The sequence below is a fragment of the Protomyctophum bolini genome, assembly GCF_963924005.1.
Source record: "Protomyctophum bolini genome assembly, chromosome: 17".
Classification (NCBI taxonomy): Eukaryota; Metazoa; Chordata; class Actinopteri; order Myctophiformes; family Myctophidae; genus Protomyctophum; species Protomyctophum bolini.
The window spans coordinates 21,967,205-21,986,882 of NC_137878.1; the positions used below are offsets into that span (position 1 = coordinate 21,967,205).

The 19,678-nt window shown below is 44.5% G+C and overlaps 1 protein-coding gene across 1 annotated transcript in view; it reads right to left on the reverse strand.

The window, feature by feature from the left end:
* csmd2 (CUB and Sushi multiple domains 2) overlaps positions 1–19,678 on the reverse strand; it is a gene marked incomplete at both ends in the record, with an annotated part of 362,644 nt that overhangs the window by 299,340 nt on the left and 43,626 nt on the right. The window contains one exon of the mRNA XM_080787142.1: positions 14,914–15,026. Coding sequence (XP_080643268.1) covers positions 14,914–15,026 — 113 coding nt within the window. The remainder of the gene's footprint in view (positions 1–14,913; positions 15,027–19,678) is intronic.

Below are 19,678 nucleotides of genomic sequence, written 5' to 3' on the forward strand. Positions count from 1 at the left end.
GTCCAGAGTCTCGGATACGACAGGGATGGTGGATGGTTGGAGGTGGGGCTGGCACTGGAGGGAAAGGAGTGGATGAGGAGTTTAGGTAGATGACAGTGGAGGGGAAGAAGCTGTTCCTAAGTCTGCTGGACTTGGAACAAAGGCTCCTAAAACGTCTCCCAGAGGGGAGGAGGGCAAACAGACTGTGGTTGGGCTGAGAGGGGTCTTTTATGATTTTATGAGCCTTCCTCAGGCACCGACTGTCATAAGATTTAAGATTTCACTTAAGATTTTCTAAGGAAAATGGTTAATGACCTTCTAGCAATGCATCGATAACTATGGGCAAACACTTACACAATACAGATCAAAGGATTTTACCATTTCCTTTCAACATTTTTCAACTCGCTTTTTTTTTTCTTAGATGAAAACGTATGGGTAACCTTAGGTGGCTTCATGCAAATGTGAACTGGATTTAACTATATTTAGAGGTATAATTCAGGACACGGTGTGAGCGTTTTTGGTAGATAACCTCACACTGGTTAAGAAATGGACTGCGTGTGTAATGTGGGGAGGGGAAATGTTGTGTAAGAGGAAGTTTGTTCGTTCCCTTTGTTTGTTTCTTTCTTTCTTTATTTCTGTAGTGGCAAGTTCCTGTGGACCTGCTTTACCCCTACTGTGATACCTTTTCACCATGTGAGGAAGTTCCCTGTTCCACAGCTCCACAGAGTATTCCTCTCGTTATAGGCCATAGGACACAGGCTTCTGGACTACTGCTGTTGCAGTAGTCCAGACGGGATGAGATGAAGGCGGTAATGAGGGTGTCAGGGAGGGGCGGAGACGGGCAATGATTTTGAGGTGAAAGAATGCATGGGGAAAACCCCCATATATTGTGCCCAGGTCTTGTGACATCAGGGATATGTCAAGAGGTTGCTTCTCGCCCTCAGGCTGGTAGTATAAATGCAGGGGTGGATCTCTACTTTCATTATTCCAGCAAGAAATTCTGTGATTTGTATTTTTAATCATTTATAAAGACTATAAAGACTTCTAGAGGAAGCGATGCCACGATATATTTATCTCCATGTTCAGCCAAAGGGCAGATACATCATGAATTTTAATTAAAAGTTAAAGCCTGAAAGTATAACTTGAAACCTGAAACAGATAGTCCTACTTATTTTTCACTTTGCAGATTTGTTAGCTCTATTGTTCTTCATTCTCAGTCAGAAGTACATCATCCGTATGTAAGCAGTTTAGAATCACTTTCACCTGACTGAAGACACGTGGTGTGGGTGTGCGGATCTCTACCTGGTGCAGTATTATACATATAGCATAATCGGAAATCATTACACATGAGTCGAGAAATGAGCCAATTAAGCGCGTTATCTTTTTATATATATCTGTGTATATATATAGGTTTTTCTTATTTTTTATTTTTCTTGTGTTTTTTATTTTTATACTTTGTTTTATTTTATGTTTTGTTTTATTTTATTTTATTATTATTATTATTACCCTTAATTTTACCCCCCATTGAAGTTGTTTATTAATCATAACCATATGATCCCTTTCTTTGTATTTTAGTATCTTGTCTACCTATTGGTTTTATACCTGTGTATACTGTATGTAGTGTGTATTGTTTTGTACCCTACCTATTGGTTTTATACCTGTGTTTATGTGTTTATATGTTGTTTGTATGTCTGGCCTCGTGGGGAAAGATGGTGGGTGGGTGGGGACGACTGGGAAAGGAGTTGTGGGAGAAAATGTAAAAAAACGAAGAGTCATATTCTCTGTCTGTTCTCTGTGAAAATGTCATACTCTTTGAATAAAATGTACTTAAAAAAAAAAAAAAAAAAAAAAGTACATCATTCAAAAATGTGCTAAATCTCCACTCGATTTAGGCTGTTTCTTCCTTGTTCTATTCACGTCTTTCTTTCACTGTATATAATTCTGCCGTCTTTCTTAGAACTCGTTCAACCCTCTCTCTCTCATCGTCATTCACTTTAGTATCGCCTCCTTTTGTTTCTGTCTTAGTATGTCTCTTCTCCTCTCTCTCTCTCTCTCTCTCTCTCTCTGTCTTTGTTAGGATGCAAGGTCGGTAGAGACTGTCAGAGTGGAGACAGCTGAGATTGTGCAGGGCTTTTCAGAGGAGACCACAACAGACATGCCATGCCAGAGACACCTCAATGTTCACTCTACCTGACTGCACACCGCGCACACACACACAGTGAGCAGCATGTAAATATCCTTCCTAATCTTCTCTTCCTCTGTCAGACGAGACGTCCCTGCCTCCCTCCCTCGCGTCATTCCATCTCCCCCTCCCTATTTGCCTCATTTTCTATGTCACTCTGTGCTATCGCCACTCTCATCACACCTCCTCCCCATGGTGGAGGAAACCATAGCCTGCCTGTGTGGTCTGAACCGCCGGCGCCAACCAACATGTGTTCAACTTGTCACAGTGTTGCATGTATGACACACTCACACACACACACACACACACACACACACACACACACAGAGGGGGAACCCCTTGTGGCAACCAGCATCAGACACATGGGTCAACCAACCGCCACCAGAAGGTGACGTGACTGTACTGCAAAGAGCACGTCGCACAGACACACACATTTTAGCAGTGCGCTTAACTGCACCGCAGCGACTGTGCTCTGAGCGCCATCTCGGGTCCACAGCTGTCAGTGTGAATGCATGCGGACGGCTGCGTCTTTTCAATAGTATTCAGACATGCAGAATTATGACCAAACATGAAGACAAAGAGAACACTCTAGGCGTGTGCTGTGATTTCCACTTGTTTCCCAGAGTGAAAAAGAAAGAAATGAAAATAAATCTTGTCCCAACCAGAGACTGTACGCCGGTGTCTTACCACCCACTCATTCACACACGCATAAAAAAAATACTAACTGAGGAAGGCAACAAAAGGTCAAGGAGTGAAACAATAAAAGCAAAAGAAGGTCAGCTTGCGCTTCGTGTTCGAGAGGCAGTGCAGGCGTGCCTGGGGGCGACTTAAGGGCCATGCAATGGGAACTGTCAAGAGCCCTCCTTAGTCCATGTCACAATTGTCACATGTCTAAGAGGAACAAAGAGAGGGGGGTGGGGGGTCATGAAAACAGGGGTTGTGGAATGGGATTCTGTTTGAGACATTAACCACTTAAGTCCTACAAGCTCACTGCACAAGCATGTTGCGAGCAGGCATTGAGTGCTTTTTCCAGCACTGCCAAAAACGAGGGAACAGAGCATGGCAGTGGCACGCCCGCTTTCCCCCCACGATGAAAGCAGATCAGACTCGTCTTTACTTTGAGAAAGTCAGTGTGTACATCATCGTCATGGAGCTGGAATATTCTGTGGGTCTTGAAAGGTCTTGAAACGGAAACAGCTGCAATAGGCGATGTTATTATAGGTAATGTGCAAAATAAAAGTGACACAACAGGAAATGAGGGAGACTTGACAACATTGAGGGGCTTTCTTTGAATTATTTTAAAGAGTGTTGAAACAAGACGTGCGTGCGTGCGTGCACATACAGTACAGTGAGTACACACACGCGCATGCACGCACGCACGCACGCACGCACACACACACGCACGCACCCACGCACGTCTTCATTAGCCTGATGGTGAACGGGCATGCCACAATCAGCCATTAATTATGTGTCAGAACCATTTAACGGTCAGATGCACTCAATTCCCACGCCAGACACTAGCAGCTACAATCTGCTGGAGTGGTAGTTCTGGTCACTGCCCTCCACTCCATGACCAAGGATGGATGTAAAAGTCTACATAAAAAAATAAGTGATATTAGGGTGTGTGCGTGTGTGCGCGTGTGTGTGTGTGTGTGTGTGTGTGTGTGTGTGTGTGTGTGTGTCACTGTGTGTGACTGTGTGTGTGTGTGTGTGTGTGCGTGCATGCGTGCGGAAAAGTATTTTCCATGCATGAGACTGTCTGCATTCACGGAGAGCAAGCTATTTAGACATTGTCGTGCAAACCGTCGATAATAGTGTGTGTTCATCTACCGGGCACAGTGTATACCTTGTCAACAACATCCCTTAGTCTGCTATCACAAATAACACATTTTGAGTCAACACGCCATATACGCCACTACGTATAACACATTATGTTCGGGGGCACAGTATCGCAGTCGGTGCTGTCGCCTCACAGCTAGAAGGTCCTGGGTTGGTTTCCTGATGGGGACGCTGTGGGAGGGGGGAGGGTGAGGGGGTCTTCAGTGCCCATACCCTGGGTAGGGTTTAGCAAAAGGGCCTTTCTGTGGGGAGTTTGCATGTTCTCCCCGTGTCCCCTAGGGTAGGTACCTCACAAAAAACATGCAGTAATCCTGGTCTCTAAACTGCCTCCCCCTGGCCAGCCAGGGAAAGGATCTGGTTGGAATAACGTGTTCCTTCCATGCTCTACGTCCAACCGGGGAAACTCCCCCCCTGTCAGGTGAAAAGAAGCGGCTTGGACTCCTCATGCATTGAAGTATGAGGTCAACCATGTAGGTTGGCAGAGGGAGTGTAGTACCCAGGATTACATTAGACAACACTGGGTAAAGAATTATGGGTTACAAAAATCATACACACCCCCTCTAGGGGTGCGTGACATGAAAAGGGTAATGGCGGTTTTATGGAGTAATTTAGCACAAAATGGCAAAATCTGGAGAGGAGATGTATAGAGCAGCTGCGGGATTATACAGCAGCTGCATGTCTCTCAGTGCAGTGACATTCTGTGATTATTTGCCATAATCATTTTAACATTTTATCATTTTCAGCCACATACAACGAGACTTTAGCGTTGGTCAGGAGGTAACGGGGGTTGCACGGCCAAAAAGTTTTGGGGACCTCTGTACTAGACCAAACAAGAATAGAAACGAAACACTCCAGATCAAGTTAAATTCATGTCACGCTGACACCGGTGACTGTGCAGACTGAAATGAACACGCAGGCAACTTTTATTTGGTGAATGCTGCTGCCAACTTTGCCTTATTGTATTCTGTCAAAAAATAGTACACAAAGCAATTTAACCTTGTGAGAGTAGTGGGGCACATTATTGCACACACAGTGGAAGTAAACACTTGCTGTAAAGCCCTAACCTCATTGTTGTATGATGAATTGCGAGTATAGCCAATCTCCATGCTCAGAACCACTCTGCAAACTCTCTGTCCCTCTCTCACAAATATACAAAATCAACTCTGCGTGCAATGCCGTCGTAAGACGGAGCGTAAAATTGGGCATTATTCCCAGAGCTGGTTCAGGGCTGCCCTGGCAACGGCCCCTCACCAATCACGTTTGGCATAATTAGGAGCTGAGTCGTCGTGTGGAAAGGTACCTACAAACACTGGAGGCATCCAAGGTTGTTCTTTAGGTAAATGCCACTAAAGCACTAGTAACGCTTTAGATGGTGATTAGAGAGGTACTTTGGAACAGTGCACAGCTGGTATTTTTGTTTCTTTATGGGGGGGAAAGGCCAGAAATGGCTGTGGAGAGAAACATCTCATAGTCACTATAGGCACCCACACCAGAGTTGACATTGAGAAAACTCTGTCTAGAACTGAATGCAAACTGTATTTTGAAACAAAGCAAGCTGTGTTAAAACAAAATACAAAAATATATACCGTAATAAATAAATACAAAATAAGCTGTCATCAATGCATAGCTTCGCTCAGTTATTATTAAGATAATAGCTGCAGACTTAGACATGCAGTATCATCACATGACATAATCACCCTCCAGTCTGAAGGACAGACTGAATAACAAGCAAACTTGGTAGCATTCCTCTGGTCTTTACAGTAGGGAGATATGGCCATGCATGCATGCGCAAGAGCACACACGCACGCACGCGCGCACGCGCGCCCACACAGATCAAAGTGGACCAGTAATATGCTTGACCAGCAGGGTAGCTGTGGTTTAGTCAGATGGGAATGAAGTACAGTTGGTAGTGCGTGACCTGGCTCTCAGAGACATGATGGCCTGGCATGATGCACATTTGGAACAGCTGTTCACTATCCCACTGCAGCTTCACATGGTGCATTTTAACTAACTCTGTTGGTTTGATTTGTTTGCCAAGAAATATACTGCTGTAACAGAGTTTCTCTAGAACATTCTGCAGCCACTGCCAACGTTTTTTTAAATAATATTTCACAGACACAGAATATCTTGTTCTACGAGTTCTACTAAGTAAACAACAAATATCTCAAAGGTCTGTACATTCATCTGTTCTTTAGTTATTGGCAGTTTGAAGCGGTACAGGCACCTAGGCCGGTAATCCAGCAGTCGCGGGTTCGAGTCCCATCGACCTTTGCTGCGTGTCTTCGCCCCATCTCTCTCCCCCTTTCCTGCTAACGTTACGATTTTTGAAGAACATGTTCTCCTCTAATGACATTCCCAACATAGTAACAGCAGGATGAAAGTGATTCAAGCTTTTTTTCAACTTTAGCCACAGAAACTACTGAATGCTGAAATAATTGGTAGTGTAGCTGTGCTCCCATTCATGGAAAGGTGTGATGAAAGCCTCTTGGACGACTCATGTATGCTTCTTACTCTGTCACACACACACACACACACACGCGCGCACGCACACGCGCGCAACCACAGGGGGTGGGATTAATGCTGCTAATGTCTTAATTTGTTTACATGCATGCTTGTTTTTAGGGGAATAGATTAACTCATGCCACCGGCTACTGCAGTCACATTTAATCAAATCGAAGGGCTCAATGTTCAGCGATAGAGAGATTTGCACTAGACTTGACAGCATAGAGGGGAACAATGAGATAACAAAAAAAATAGCTAAAGATGAAAGCAAGTGAATGTGACACAAAAGACAAAATCACAATGATCTGATAGTCTTTGTAGTCCCAAATATTATTCATGTTGTGAATATCATTTACATTTTGTGAGATCATTATCTCAGGTTCACAGTTCCACTGTACCGCTGCATGTGGGCAAGACCAACATCATCTATTTGACCAAGCTCCTATTCAAAGCCAAATGTATTTAAGAGAATTAAGCATCAGCAACTAAATCCAAAGGAAGACATTTCCTAGTGTGCTGTGTGATGTGTGTGTGTGTGTGTGTGTGTGTGTAATGTATGCATAGGTGGAAAATACCACAGTGCCACACCACCCTTTAAATCAAAACACAAACGCACGTAAACAAGGCCATTTTGCACCTCTGTGAAAAATGTCTATTACTCCCCGCGGGGAGCAAATGGGACATTAGGATTGTAGCATTGGATCCAGGTCGCTCCTGCACTCTATACACTCTGTCATCACACTTTCATTTGGCCAACTCCCTGACTTAAGGGGACAAGCTTTATTTTTCAATTAGGCGCTAGACCCACTCACGCATCGCTGCTCTCCCATCGCCTCCATCTCCTCCCGCAGCCCCACAGACAGAGAGTCAGAGCCAGACCGAGAGATAGAGGGACAGAGAAAGAGGGAGAGGGAGATAGAGAGAATGAGGATGAGAGAGATAGAGAATTAGAGATAGAGACATAGCTGAGGGTAGAGGAAGGGAGTGGCGGAGATAGAGGAGCCATTGCAGATTAGTTTAAACCAATGTGGGATAGTGACTGTTGCTGGAATGCTTTCTCTCGCTTTCCCTACAACCACCTCTCCTTCCCCCTGTCTCTCTCTCACTGTCTCCCACTCACGTTTTAATTGCCTGCGGTGTTCACAATTTTCAAGCAAACTTCAAATATCCATTGATTTGCACCACTACTAAAAGACTGCTGCGCCTTTGCTAAGTTATTGATGGGTATTTAAAATTCAACCTAAGTCAGACACAGATTTGAAGATAATGAATAACTAGTAGAAAGAAACGTTTGCAGGTGTCCTCGATTGCCTCCAGAAATGACTAACTTTATACATAAATCCAATACTTTTTTTTTCTATCTCCAAATTACCCGCTTATACTAACACCTGCAGTGTCTTAAATGCTGGGAAGCAGACAGCTAAGCTTATCTCAGGCTGACCCAGTTGGGAGACCTGGCGATGATGCAACTAAGAAACGAGGAGACGGCGAAACAGCTCTGCATGCACGTGACGCATGACTGGATATAATCACAGTGGTACTTTAATGGCTTTAGAGAGAAAGAGAGAGAGAGAGAGAGATAGAGAGAGAGAGAGAGAGAGAGAGAGAGAGAGAGAGAGAGAGAGAGAGAGGGGGGGGGGCAGGGACAGAAAAGGTAGGCATAGATAGTGTGATGGGAGCAGTGCGACGTCAAGAAATGTCTTATATTTTCAATTGGATATTTTTTGAGAGGCTCCAGTGTGCCTCATTTGCCCTCTTCTGACCTTTTTCTGTTCCACATAGCCACAAATTGAATGTGAACTAGAAAAAGTGCCCCTCGGGGCACAGGTCTCCACCAGGGCATGTCAGGTTGTGGCCTCCTGGTGGCGCTATAATAGGCCAATGTGAAAAGGGTGCCATTTTGTTCTTATGCCTTTGATGGCAATTGGATGATTTGAGGCATTTTGTTCCAAAAATGTGTTTTGCTAAAATCCACCTGTTGGTGGCGCTATAACAGGCCAATGTGAAAAGGGTGGGATATATTCCTCAGCCTAGTAGGAAAGTGCATGAAATATTTCACGTAAATTGCACGCTGCGTTCATGATTTGAGGCTTTTGTTCAAAACGGGCCAGTCCTGCAAACTTTGAAAGCCAATGTTAGCCAATTAGGATGGAATATGAAATAGCGGACAGATCCGTCTTGAGCACATGACTATAGAGATATTGTGTAGCGATTTGCAGGGATTTTTGGACAAAACCTGGAGGAGTAATAGCTAAAAATGTGTTTTACAAAGTCGGCCTCCTGGTGGCGCTATAACATGTGATGGAGACAATAAAGAGTTTGCAAGTAGAAGTGAGTGAGTGAGTGCCATTTTTCCCAAAGTGAGAATTGCTGCTATTTGTTTAAATAAAGCATTATACCCTGTTATATAACAATGCAATGTGACATATCTGTTTACAAAATGCTGTACCACCTCCAACTGTATATACTTTTTTAACTGTTTTTATCGTATTGTATTTGTGACAGTTGTTTTGGCAATGTAAACGTTTGTTTTCTCATGCCAATAAAGCTCCTTTGAATTGAATTGAGTGAGAATACGGGAATATGTGTCCGTGTGTGCATGCCTGCGCACATAGGTGTGCAGCCGTGCACGTGTTTGTGTGTGTGTTTTGTATAGGGGGTGTTCTGTGTGTTATACGAGAGGAGAGAGATTTCACAGTGGTCCCCAGCCATAATAGGTTTTGTGTTGGGTAGATGAGCAGTGCATGCAATGTGGAGGTTAATAGCAATAAAGATATAGCAAACATCCAAAATGGTGGAGTGGTGAAATGGGGTCCTCGAGTCATAACTAGATAGTGACTGAGTGGTGTGTTTATTTATTTTTCTTTCTTTCTTTATTTTTTAACAGTCAAACGCTGCTCTCGTAAGCATCGATTTGGTGGAGAAAGGCAGATATAGCTCGGGGAAGCATAGTGGGGCATTGATTCACCCTGCGCCAGCAGTCCAATGGGCCAACTCTATGGGGGGTGATTACGGTGAGCAGACACAATAAATGGAGTTCAACCAGTCAATAGACCAGTGAGCTAGGCTGCTTATTATTGCTTTAATTAGCTATAGCACAACAAAAGCTAAATATAGGCAGTTGTTTTTTCTGTCCAATAAACATGACATGGAATGTTATCGTAGTAGAACTAAGGAATCTGTGAATACAGATACTGTGTATCAGTTTGTACGTTGTAATCATAAAAAATTTATAAAAGTAAATATTAAAAAAACCTTTAAAAAATAGCTGCGTAATTAAGTAAGTAAGTAAAGCAGTAGTATAGCAGATCTACAGCTTGTTAGGCGATTCTCGCTATTCGCTGTATAATATTGTGTGCGTGCGTGCGTGCGCGCGCCGGCACACGCGTGTGGGGTGTCTCAGCGTATATACAAAATAAAAAACTGTTCTATATCAGTACTGGAGGCATAAAAATGGCGGAGCTGCACAACTCCACTCTGTCAATGTCTATCTATAGCACACAACCTCAGATAAACTCAGGTCTGTCTGGAAAGCCTACAGCAAAATTGCACCAAAATCCACCTACACACACGGATGGCCTCACTTCAATATAACATAATTCCCAATGGATTCCCATATAAGTCCCAATGGAGAGACATTATATAAAGCCCTAACCACACCAAAGGGTCAGGTTGGGACAAAACGTTTTTTAAGGTACACCACACCAATGCAACTCATTGAGTTGCATTGGTGTGGTTTACCTTAAAAACTGTTTTGTCCCAACCTGACCCTTTGTTGTGGTTTGGGCGTTATATGCAGAGCTAGGGCTCGGCTGTTAGCTGCTATACGTGCCAACATAACGCATAATCACTCTGCCAGGGACGTGCAGAGAGTGTTAGAGAGAGAGGCAGCGGCTGATAGCGAAAATAGCTGAAGTACAAGCTGAAGTACAACGCGTCGCAACGAGCTTGTAGATGCTTGTAGATGCTTGTAGATCTGCCAAACCAGCACTGTTTATCTACTGGAGATGCGGTGTACGACATGGATTTCGAAACAAATTAGTTCAGCGCTAAATGCTGCGTTCAAGTTCAGGAGACTTCGGAAAAAATAAATTATCCTGAATGCTGCGTTCCGGTATATGGCATGGAAAGGAGTGGCATTTGCATTTCTTTCACCATGTAGTAAATGCTGTATTTAGGGCAGTTGTTTTACAGACGGGTAAAAGCCCCCTTTGATGTGTGCACGTGCCTGCACTCAGCCACGAGCCTCGAAATCCCATTAAAAAACGAACACCGTATGCCATATGCAAAAGCCACACAAACAATAACAAAATGAGTTATTAAATAATAAACACATCCACTCTGACAGGGCATTGCTGTGCAATAATTTGGCCCCATCAGGGATCATGCTGACTATGAATCATCATTAATTAGACAGCGCCTCTCTCAAGCAATAACGAGCCTTGTGGTTTTTCCGTTGTAAATGTGTAAAAAATGTCCCCTTGGACTCTTATCATATAACATTACTAGAACACGGCGTACCCATTTATACAGAGGCAAAGGAAACTCATCATTCGCTGCATGGAGGAGACTGGCACAGTCATTTGTTTTCAAGCCGTGTGTAACTAACTACTCGAATAAACAAGCGTTGGATATTGCAGATATAACAACACATATATTATATTGATGGAAAGTCACTGAGCGGAGAAAATGGTGGCGGGGAGAAAAAGGGAGAGCGAAAAAGGAAAAAAAAAGACTCAAAAAGTAATAAGGAGAGGAGTGCTGTCTGAGTGGCCCTAACCTGAAATGACACTGAATATAAACACAGCCAGGGACGTGACCATCAGAGTACATTAGCTGCTTTCACCTCCAGACTGATTACAGGGGACTGGAGACTGCGCTCATCACAGGCAGGCATGCGCAGAGCGAGTTCAGTCAGGCGGCAGGCCTCATTCACACGTATCAAACCAATGTTCTATATGCTCTGTATGTGATTAAAATGGCTGCCACAACCAAACATTTGTGTTTGATGAGGCAGCAATCAGCAATCACACACAAATGTTTGGTCAAACCATGTGACTCCCATTGGAATTGCATTGTGGCAGAACACCGTTTTGAAAGTGCCCCAAAAACGTTATTTACCAAGGCGGGGTAAAAAACAGCTCTATTCCATTAAAAAGTGCTGCTCACGCTCAGCCCTGCTTAATTTGCTGCTGCTCATGCTTATGCTGCTGCTTTCACCACGGCTGTCTTTCTCAAACACTAGCTGCTCACCCTCCTCCACCACCCCAGCTACCACCTGTCGTTTTGGATCTGCTGTTTATGTACTGTATACGGGGGTTCGGAGTCCCTATGATTGGGAGATGCGGTTTAAGTAGCCTGGGCAGCATTCCTTTTGGGGTTTATGATCCGGTCGGGAGCGGATGATATCGCTACGTCATGTTGTAGTCATTGTTTTGTAGTCATCATGCAGGAACCATCAATCCGTAACTTCCTTTTTCCTCAAACAGATTTTTCTCAATAAAAGCAGCAGGCTTGTATTGTTATTCTTCCGGTCTGAGGGAAAGGATGTTCCAGATGATGGTTCCTGCCTGATGACTACAAAACAATGACTACAACATGACGTAGCGATATCATCCGCTCCAGACTGGTTCACACAGGAATTTTGTAACACAGACCAGGCTTTCCTCCGAGGTGGAAAGCCTGGTGACGCGAGGTTACCAAAAAAACTGATACAATTCATGGCCAAACCATATTGCTCATTTTATATTCAAAATATTCTATTCATTCATGAGTTGTTATCCTGACTGAAAGAACATGAACATAAACCCAGCATTGAGTTTGATCAGCATTCCACAATATATACTGTAAGGTGCAGGGCTCATTATAGCTCATCTCCAGCCGCACACACCAGACTTGGACAGAGGAGCCGACAAAGCCTGTACCGCGAATAGGCGGGAGAGGTGGAAGTCAAACAATACAGGGATGAGAGCGGGCGAGTTCAAGCAGATGGGAGAGCTGCTATTCACTTCGGTTCACTTTTCAGAGGGATTATATAGGCGGCAGAGCAGAATGAAGTGCTGCTATCGTGACGCCAGTCTCTCCATCAAGGCTGACTAAACGTGTGCATTTTAAAAAGAGCAAGCCTATTTATTGAAATTGGTGGATAAATGGTAAATGGTGCATTTATATAGCGCCTTTATCCAAGGCGCTTTACATAGATTGTGCATTACATTCACCCATTCACACACATTCATACACCGATTGCGGCGGAAGCCATGCAAGGTACCAACCAGCACATCGGGAGCAATTTGGGGTTCAGTGTCTTGCCCAAGGACACTTATGTCATGTAGACAGGAGGAGCCGGGATTCGAACCGCCGACCCATGGATCATTGGATGACCTGCTCTACCTCTTGAGCCACAGTCGTGGATACTAATGTGTTTATTAAGAACTTGCGTGCGTGCGTGTGCCAACCACTGGTTCTTGACTTTGAGCGGTGATTCTAACACTCCCATCGACATCCACTCCAACCGGCACATGGGACATGTCGGCACAGTATAGGGGTCTTCTCCCCTCCTACGTGTGCAGGGTCAGTGCAGTCTGGCGCCTCGCCAGCGTCATGTGACAGTGGTGACAGGTAATTACGGAGACACACTGATTTCCCCTGGCGGTCAACTGGCTCAATAGCCGTCACACAGTCTCCGTGGAACGAAAGTCAATCACAACACTGGTGAACAATCAGCATTATTCACTTAACTGACGATGTGCGTGCGTGGCTGCGCTGCGTGCGTGAGTGAGTGCATGTGTGTGCCCTTAAGTTGTGAGTGTGACGCATCAGAGAAAGAGAGACAGAGACTGTCACAGAGAGAGAGAGACAGGGAGACAGAGAGAAGCAGCAGGGGAGAGAAATACAACTCAATACCTCCCAGTACCCAATTACAGTCATTAAGGGCTATAACCCAGCCAATGCCCATCTCGGAAGCCAGCTCACAACTCAATAGCCCAAGCACTTTCTGGTCTCTGTTCTGTGATGAGTCTGAAGCATGCACACAACCCAATGCTAGAATAGCAACTGTTACCAGACCATTTTGTCACACACACACACACACACACACACACACACACACACAACCCAATGCTAGAATAGCAACTGTTACCAGACCATTTTGTCACACACACACACACACACACACACACACACACACACACACACACAACCCAATGCTAGAATAGCAACTGTTACCAGACCATTTTCCAAAAGTATTCCCACAACAGCAAATATTCAGGATCCCTTGCCAAATTATCTTCCCAATTATCCAGCAACACATGTAAGCGTTTTTTTTTTCACACTTCCACAAGGAGCCGGAAGAACGCTATAGCCAGAAAGAAAGTCGAGACATCCAAAATTGACCCCCAGGTAAGTTAACAAGATGCAATGGTCTCTTTGCATCACATAACGCAGTCTGATGTGGTGTCTGCATTTTCTCTAGTCACATAACGCAGTCTATGCTATACGACGTACGTAGGTGTATCAGCTATTTCTGGCATGTGGCACAATGAAGCATGAAGGCCCTGAAGATACTGAGAGTGTCAATGACACAAGCATTGTGCTCTGAAAGACAGTCAACAGGTTTCGAAGCATCCACTTCATGCCTCCTCCAGTGTGTCAGTCTGTGCCTTAAATCAGGCTCGAAGGCCTCCCGAGTCACTCAATGTTGCTCCACCGAACCGGCAATCCCCACATTCCACCCTGTCTCTCAAACCCGCTGACGGACTCTTGTCAGGTAATTAGGCTAATTAGCTGCTCCTCGTCCTTCCTTCCCCTCCCTTGCCTCATCTTTCCTCTTGCATGGGTTTGAAGAGTGCCATCATTAATATCATCCTTCTACGGGTCATAAAGCATTCACTGTTTCCATCAGAAGGAATGTGATAACGGTCCCTCATCTGCCTGGGAAAAGAGAGGGCACTAAGCTAGCCGGAGCTGATGGCTTTACATCAAACATTCACACATTTTAATAGAAAAAGGCTTCATGTGCACATTGCTAATTCGACTCCATGATAAGAATGGTGCAGTATGCCCAACATTTGAATACACACGTTCTTGTGTTATTGTGTTCAGAGGCATTTTGTTCAGCAGTATATAGGCAAGATTTTGCCTCTGATATAGTGTTAAAAGTGAAGCTTGCTATCACCATGCAATGTTGAATTTCCGCAAGGATTTGAATTGAGTGGGAGTCAAACAGTCACAAATCTCTGAGGCAGCTTATGAGGCTTATTGTGGAATTGCTTTCAGCTTTCAAGCACATAATATAATTGAATCACCTCCATACTGTATGTATGCCCCGACATTAAGAAAAAAAGGATTATCGATGTGGTAAACGGAAACTCACTACATGGGTCATGCATTAAAATGTGCTGGAGCGGCCTTACCTTCATAGGCAGCTTGGAATCCCTGTCCACTGACAGCGTAGTCGGAGAGCAGCCACAGCGTGAGCCTGGCTCCTGTACTCACAATGGGCGACGGCAGCTGGAACCCCGTTAACCTGAGAACAGATGAACAGAACAGTCCGTTAAACAGTCAGTGACAAAGGCAATCCCATCAACTGCACAGTCGCTTGCAAGGTTACTTATATGGAACCCTATTCAGACAAGCCAGATGTTACGCATTCCAGATATCTAATAAAAAAAGTAAATAAAAAGGCTTTTATTGGGTATAGGCCCTAAAATTACGATGCCCTTGATCACATTGAATTTTGGGTACTTCTGATTCCGGTTTGTGGTTTCCTGCCTGATGACTACAAATCAGTGACTACAACATAACTACAATAACTACAATCCACTCCCCGACCGGATCATAAACCCGAAAAGGAATGCTTCCCAGGCTGGCCCTGAATAGTGGCTCAGATCGACAAAAACTGTACATCACCAGGTGTCAGCGGGAGAATTGTGACAGCAAAGAGGCATTTGAACCGGCATTATGTAGTCAAATCACTCCAGCTGGGTTTCAAGTTAAACACATGTAGCTGCACTCTAAGGTTCATGTCCTCCTACTCAGGTGCCTACTCAAGTAGTGAAATTCTTCCCATTGAACAAGAGCACGGCTGCTTGCTCATGCATTGCTCATCTACAAGCTCACAACGCGTCGCACTGCGACGCGTTGTGAGCTTGTAGATCAGCTATTTTCAGCATGCAACCAAGTGAAAAATGACTTATCCTGGATTTCTTGTCCCCTAGTCCCTTCCTAACATTTTAGTCTACCGGTAGTTTTTATTTGTTGATGAAATTGTCAATATATTTAGTCTTAGTTTTGGTCATCATAGCTTAGTTTTCATTTAGTTTCCGTTTAGTTTCGTCACTGAAAAAAGGTAGTCGACAAACAATTTTCGTCTTAGTTTTAGTCGACGAAATCAACACGGGCAGTACCACTGGTCGTCCTACCAGACCACAGGATCTAAATGTTTTATCATTTTAACCTTGGCAGTACCACTGGTCGTCCTCCCAGACCACAGGATCTAAATGTCTCAGTAGAAGATCAGGGAGACCAAATGCAGTTATTTAGTTATCATTCTCTAGTGAGAAGATTTGCCAAAATAACATTTTATCCACACAAAAAAGATACACAGCAGTGGAACGTCAACCCCTATATACTTATTATACTTATATATACAAGCTCAAAACACGACACGTTGTGATGTGTTGTTTGCCTATCTCCGCAGAATGTCCGCCTATTAAGACTGCCTATGGTTGAAGTGGTTTACCACTGTGGTGTATGGCTCACGGATGGAGTGCACTGGCACAGAAATGACAACTTTACATACATTTACAGACATTCAATCAGATCAGACTTTCAGATGGGTCAAATGTGTAGCATGTGTATGTATAGATTCTAATGCTGGACACGTTCACCCTGAGGCACGTTCACTGTTCAGCGTCAGCTCATTTTTAGTACTATCAATTCCTACACTCTCTTCAAACTACTCCAACGCACGCATGCACGCACGCACGCACACTATCTCATTGTAACTCTATACAATCTATTACGCACCCCTGACTTATTTTTTTAATCTGAGAGAGGTCTGGGTAATTCACTTAATCTTTTACCGCCAAGTTGGAGGCGGAGTGGAATCGCCAAACAGTGTCGGAAAGAAGAGATTAACTGGACGAGGACTTTAATATATGCGGGATTTCACTCCTCTCCGCTCAGGTTGTCACAGTGGGATATCAGCTAAATGATGGGACACATGTTCATGCAAATAGCCCCTTCACTGACCGCAAATTGAGTTGGACTGCAGCCATCTTGTTTGAAAGCGGCGCACTGCGGGGAACGGGGTGCTATAGGGAGGGTGGTGGTGAGTGTTCGCTCGTGCATTGCATGTGGGGGTGGGCATGGTGAGGGGAGGGGAGGGGAGGGGTGGGAGAGTTTTGGGGGTGGCACGTTTGCGTCTGTCTCTCTCTCTCTCTTTCTCTCGCCCCGTACGCAAATAAATAAAATAAAAAGTAAATACTGTTGCTGAAGAAACAGTGTGGGCTCAAGTAGATCTCTTGACCACTCTTGACCAACACGGCGTCACAGACCCCCCTCCCTCTGTCTTTCTATTGGTTGACGCACATGACATCACAGCCCAGAGGGCAAACATGCATACATTATTACAACAGAGGATAGAGGACTCGATGCTACTGGAGCCGCTGTGATGATCGATACAGAGAGACATGGAGAGATACTAGGAGATATGGAGAGATAAGGTGAGCCATGGAGAGATGCAGAGATACAGAGCGATGCAGTAACATCAGGTGAGACACAGTGAAAACATGGCGGGACACGATGAGATGCAGAGCTGTGACAATATAGGAGGAGAGCAGGCGGCGTGGGTTTTAAGTGAGAAGACTGCAGCCTGTGGGGATTACCTGCATGCTATCGGGGGAAAAGATATGATTGGGGAGATAAGAAAGACTGAGCATGGAGAAGAAGGGCTGTCTCCAGTGTACAGTGTGCTAATGAGAAACGGGAAGAGATGGGCGAGAAGAGAAAATGGACATGCTGATGGGAAATGCTTGGTATGGCACTAGTCTACGCCGAGTAATAAGGGACTAAGTGTGTGTGTGTGTGTGTGTGTGTGTGTGTGTGTGTGTGTGTGTGTGCCTGAGAGAGAGAGAGAGAGAGAGAGAGAGAGAGAGAGAGAGAGAGAGAGAGAGAGAGAGAGAGAGAGAGAGAGCGAGAGAGTAGAGCAGAGGTCTATTAGGAGGGCTTTCCATCTGACTGACCTCAGCATCATCTCAATGAAGAACCTCTGCTTCCAATTATCCTACTGCTACACTCATGGGGGAAGATGGAGGGAGAGAGAGAGAGAGAGAGAGAGAGAGAGGATGAGCTAGTAATGAGGAGATGGCAGCGTTAAGAAGCAGGTATAGGCAGAGCACAGAATGAAAAGTGTGACGTGAGAGGAGAGAGAGAGAGAGAGAGGAGCACTGGAAAGGGAAAATCCACCATTGAGCCCCAGTGACAGTGGGTCAGAAGGGAATTGTTCTTGGTTAGGATCCATACAGATTCAACGGTATGCACGCATGCACGCACACTGTATAAACAAGCCTGTTATCAGAAGCAGACAGATTAAAATGAACAGCAGACAACTGTGTGATTTGCGTGAACTCATTTAACTGTGTGTGTGTGTGTGTGTGTGTGTGTGTGTGTGTGTGTGTGTGTGTGTGTGTGTGAGAGAGAGAGAATGTGTGTGTGTGCAAGCGTATGGTTGTGAGTTTGTGATGTTCATCCAAATATGCATATTTATAGATGTAAACAGAGATTAAACCAGGCCACTCATCCCTTAATCATATCCACCCAGTATAGGGCCACACGCATGCGTGCGTGCGTGCGTGCGTGTGTGTGTGTGTGTGTGTGAGTGAGTGTATGTGTGCGTGTGTCCGTTGGGTGCTGATGCAGCTTTTTTTCCTCCCAGAGGGGGAGAGAAAGGGGCAAAAAAAAGAAGATGTTGCAGCAAGATTTTGATGGGTGAGTGGAGGAGAGGCATTAGCCAGTAAATGATGGGTGGTGAAAGAAGCAGCGAGCGAGAGAGGTAGGGTTGGACTGGATATCTTAGTAGAGTGATTCTCAACCTTTTTAATTTGAATGACCTCCAGTTTGATATGCATTAGGCACAGATTCCCATTTGATACGATTTCATTTTGCATCTCTGGGACCCCAAAATACTCTATGAGTTACTAACTCATAGTGTCCATTTGGTTGTAGTTACAGACCCATAAGGGTTCATTTGGTTCCTAACAATAAAACATGCAGCTGGGGACCCTCCTGGAACCCCTCACAGACCCCTGGGGATCCCCAGACCACATATTGAGAACCAGTTTCTATAAGGATATGAAACATACAGACGCTTGGTCAAGACCCCTTCACATCAAATTTTAACGCACTGGGTAGTGGGTACCCCTTTAGTGTAAATATCTACAGTACAATACTACTATAAAAAAAGACTACTGAAATAGACATGACTGCCGATGGAATGCAGATCTGAGAGTTATATTGTATAGGTGATGTAAAAACATAGAAAACATAAAAAAGTAAATACAATAGAAAAGTAAAAGAGAAACATTTGATTAGGCAGGTGTGCATGCTATCGGAAGCAGACTTCTGCCCCATGAGGCATGCCCGAATGCGGGGTCAGCCAAGCGAGTGTCTAGATACACAATATAGATCCATATTATATACTGTATATTATAAAAACAGAGATACAAAACAGACAATAACAACACAGAGATAGCCTGAGTAGTACCAGACTGAGTGATTTCACTCAATTATAAAACGCATAAACATTGCCTCCAGTGTTTCCAGAAGCCTGAGGAAGACATTGCATCACTCTGTGCGATCTCTGTTAAGGCCACAACCCACAATAATGAACACATTAGTTGACATCAGTCTACACATATAAATAGTGTAAACGACCCTGCGAAAGACCCGGCCGTAACTTGCTCCTCCAAGGGAGCGAGCTAGATCTCTGCGTGGCTTGTGGCCTGGTCTACTGAGTTGGAGATTCAGGTTTCGACTCCAGCTCAGGGTGCTAAACGTTACAATACATAACATTCCTCAATATAAAGGCCAATCCGCAACCAGCGACATGACCGGAATCGGACATAAAGCTTGTTTTGATTTGAATCTGGAATTAGAATCCGAGATAAAAGGGTGTTA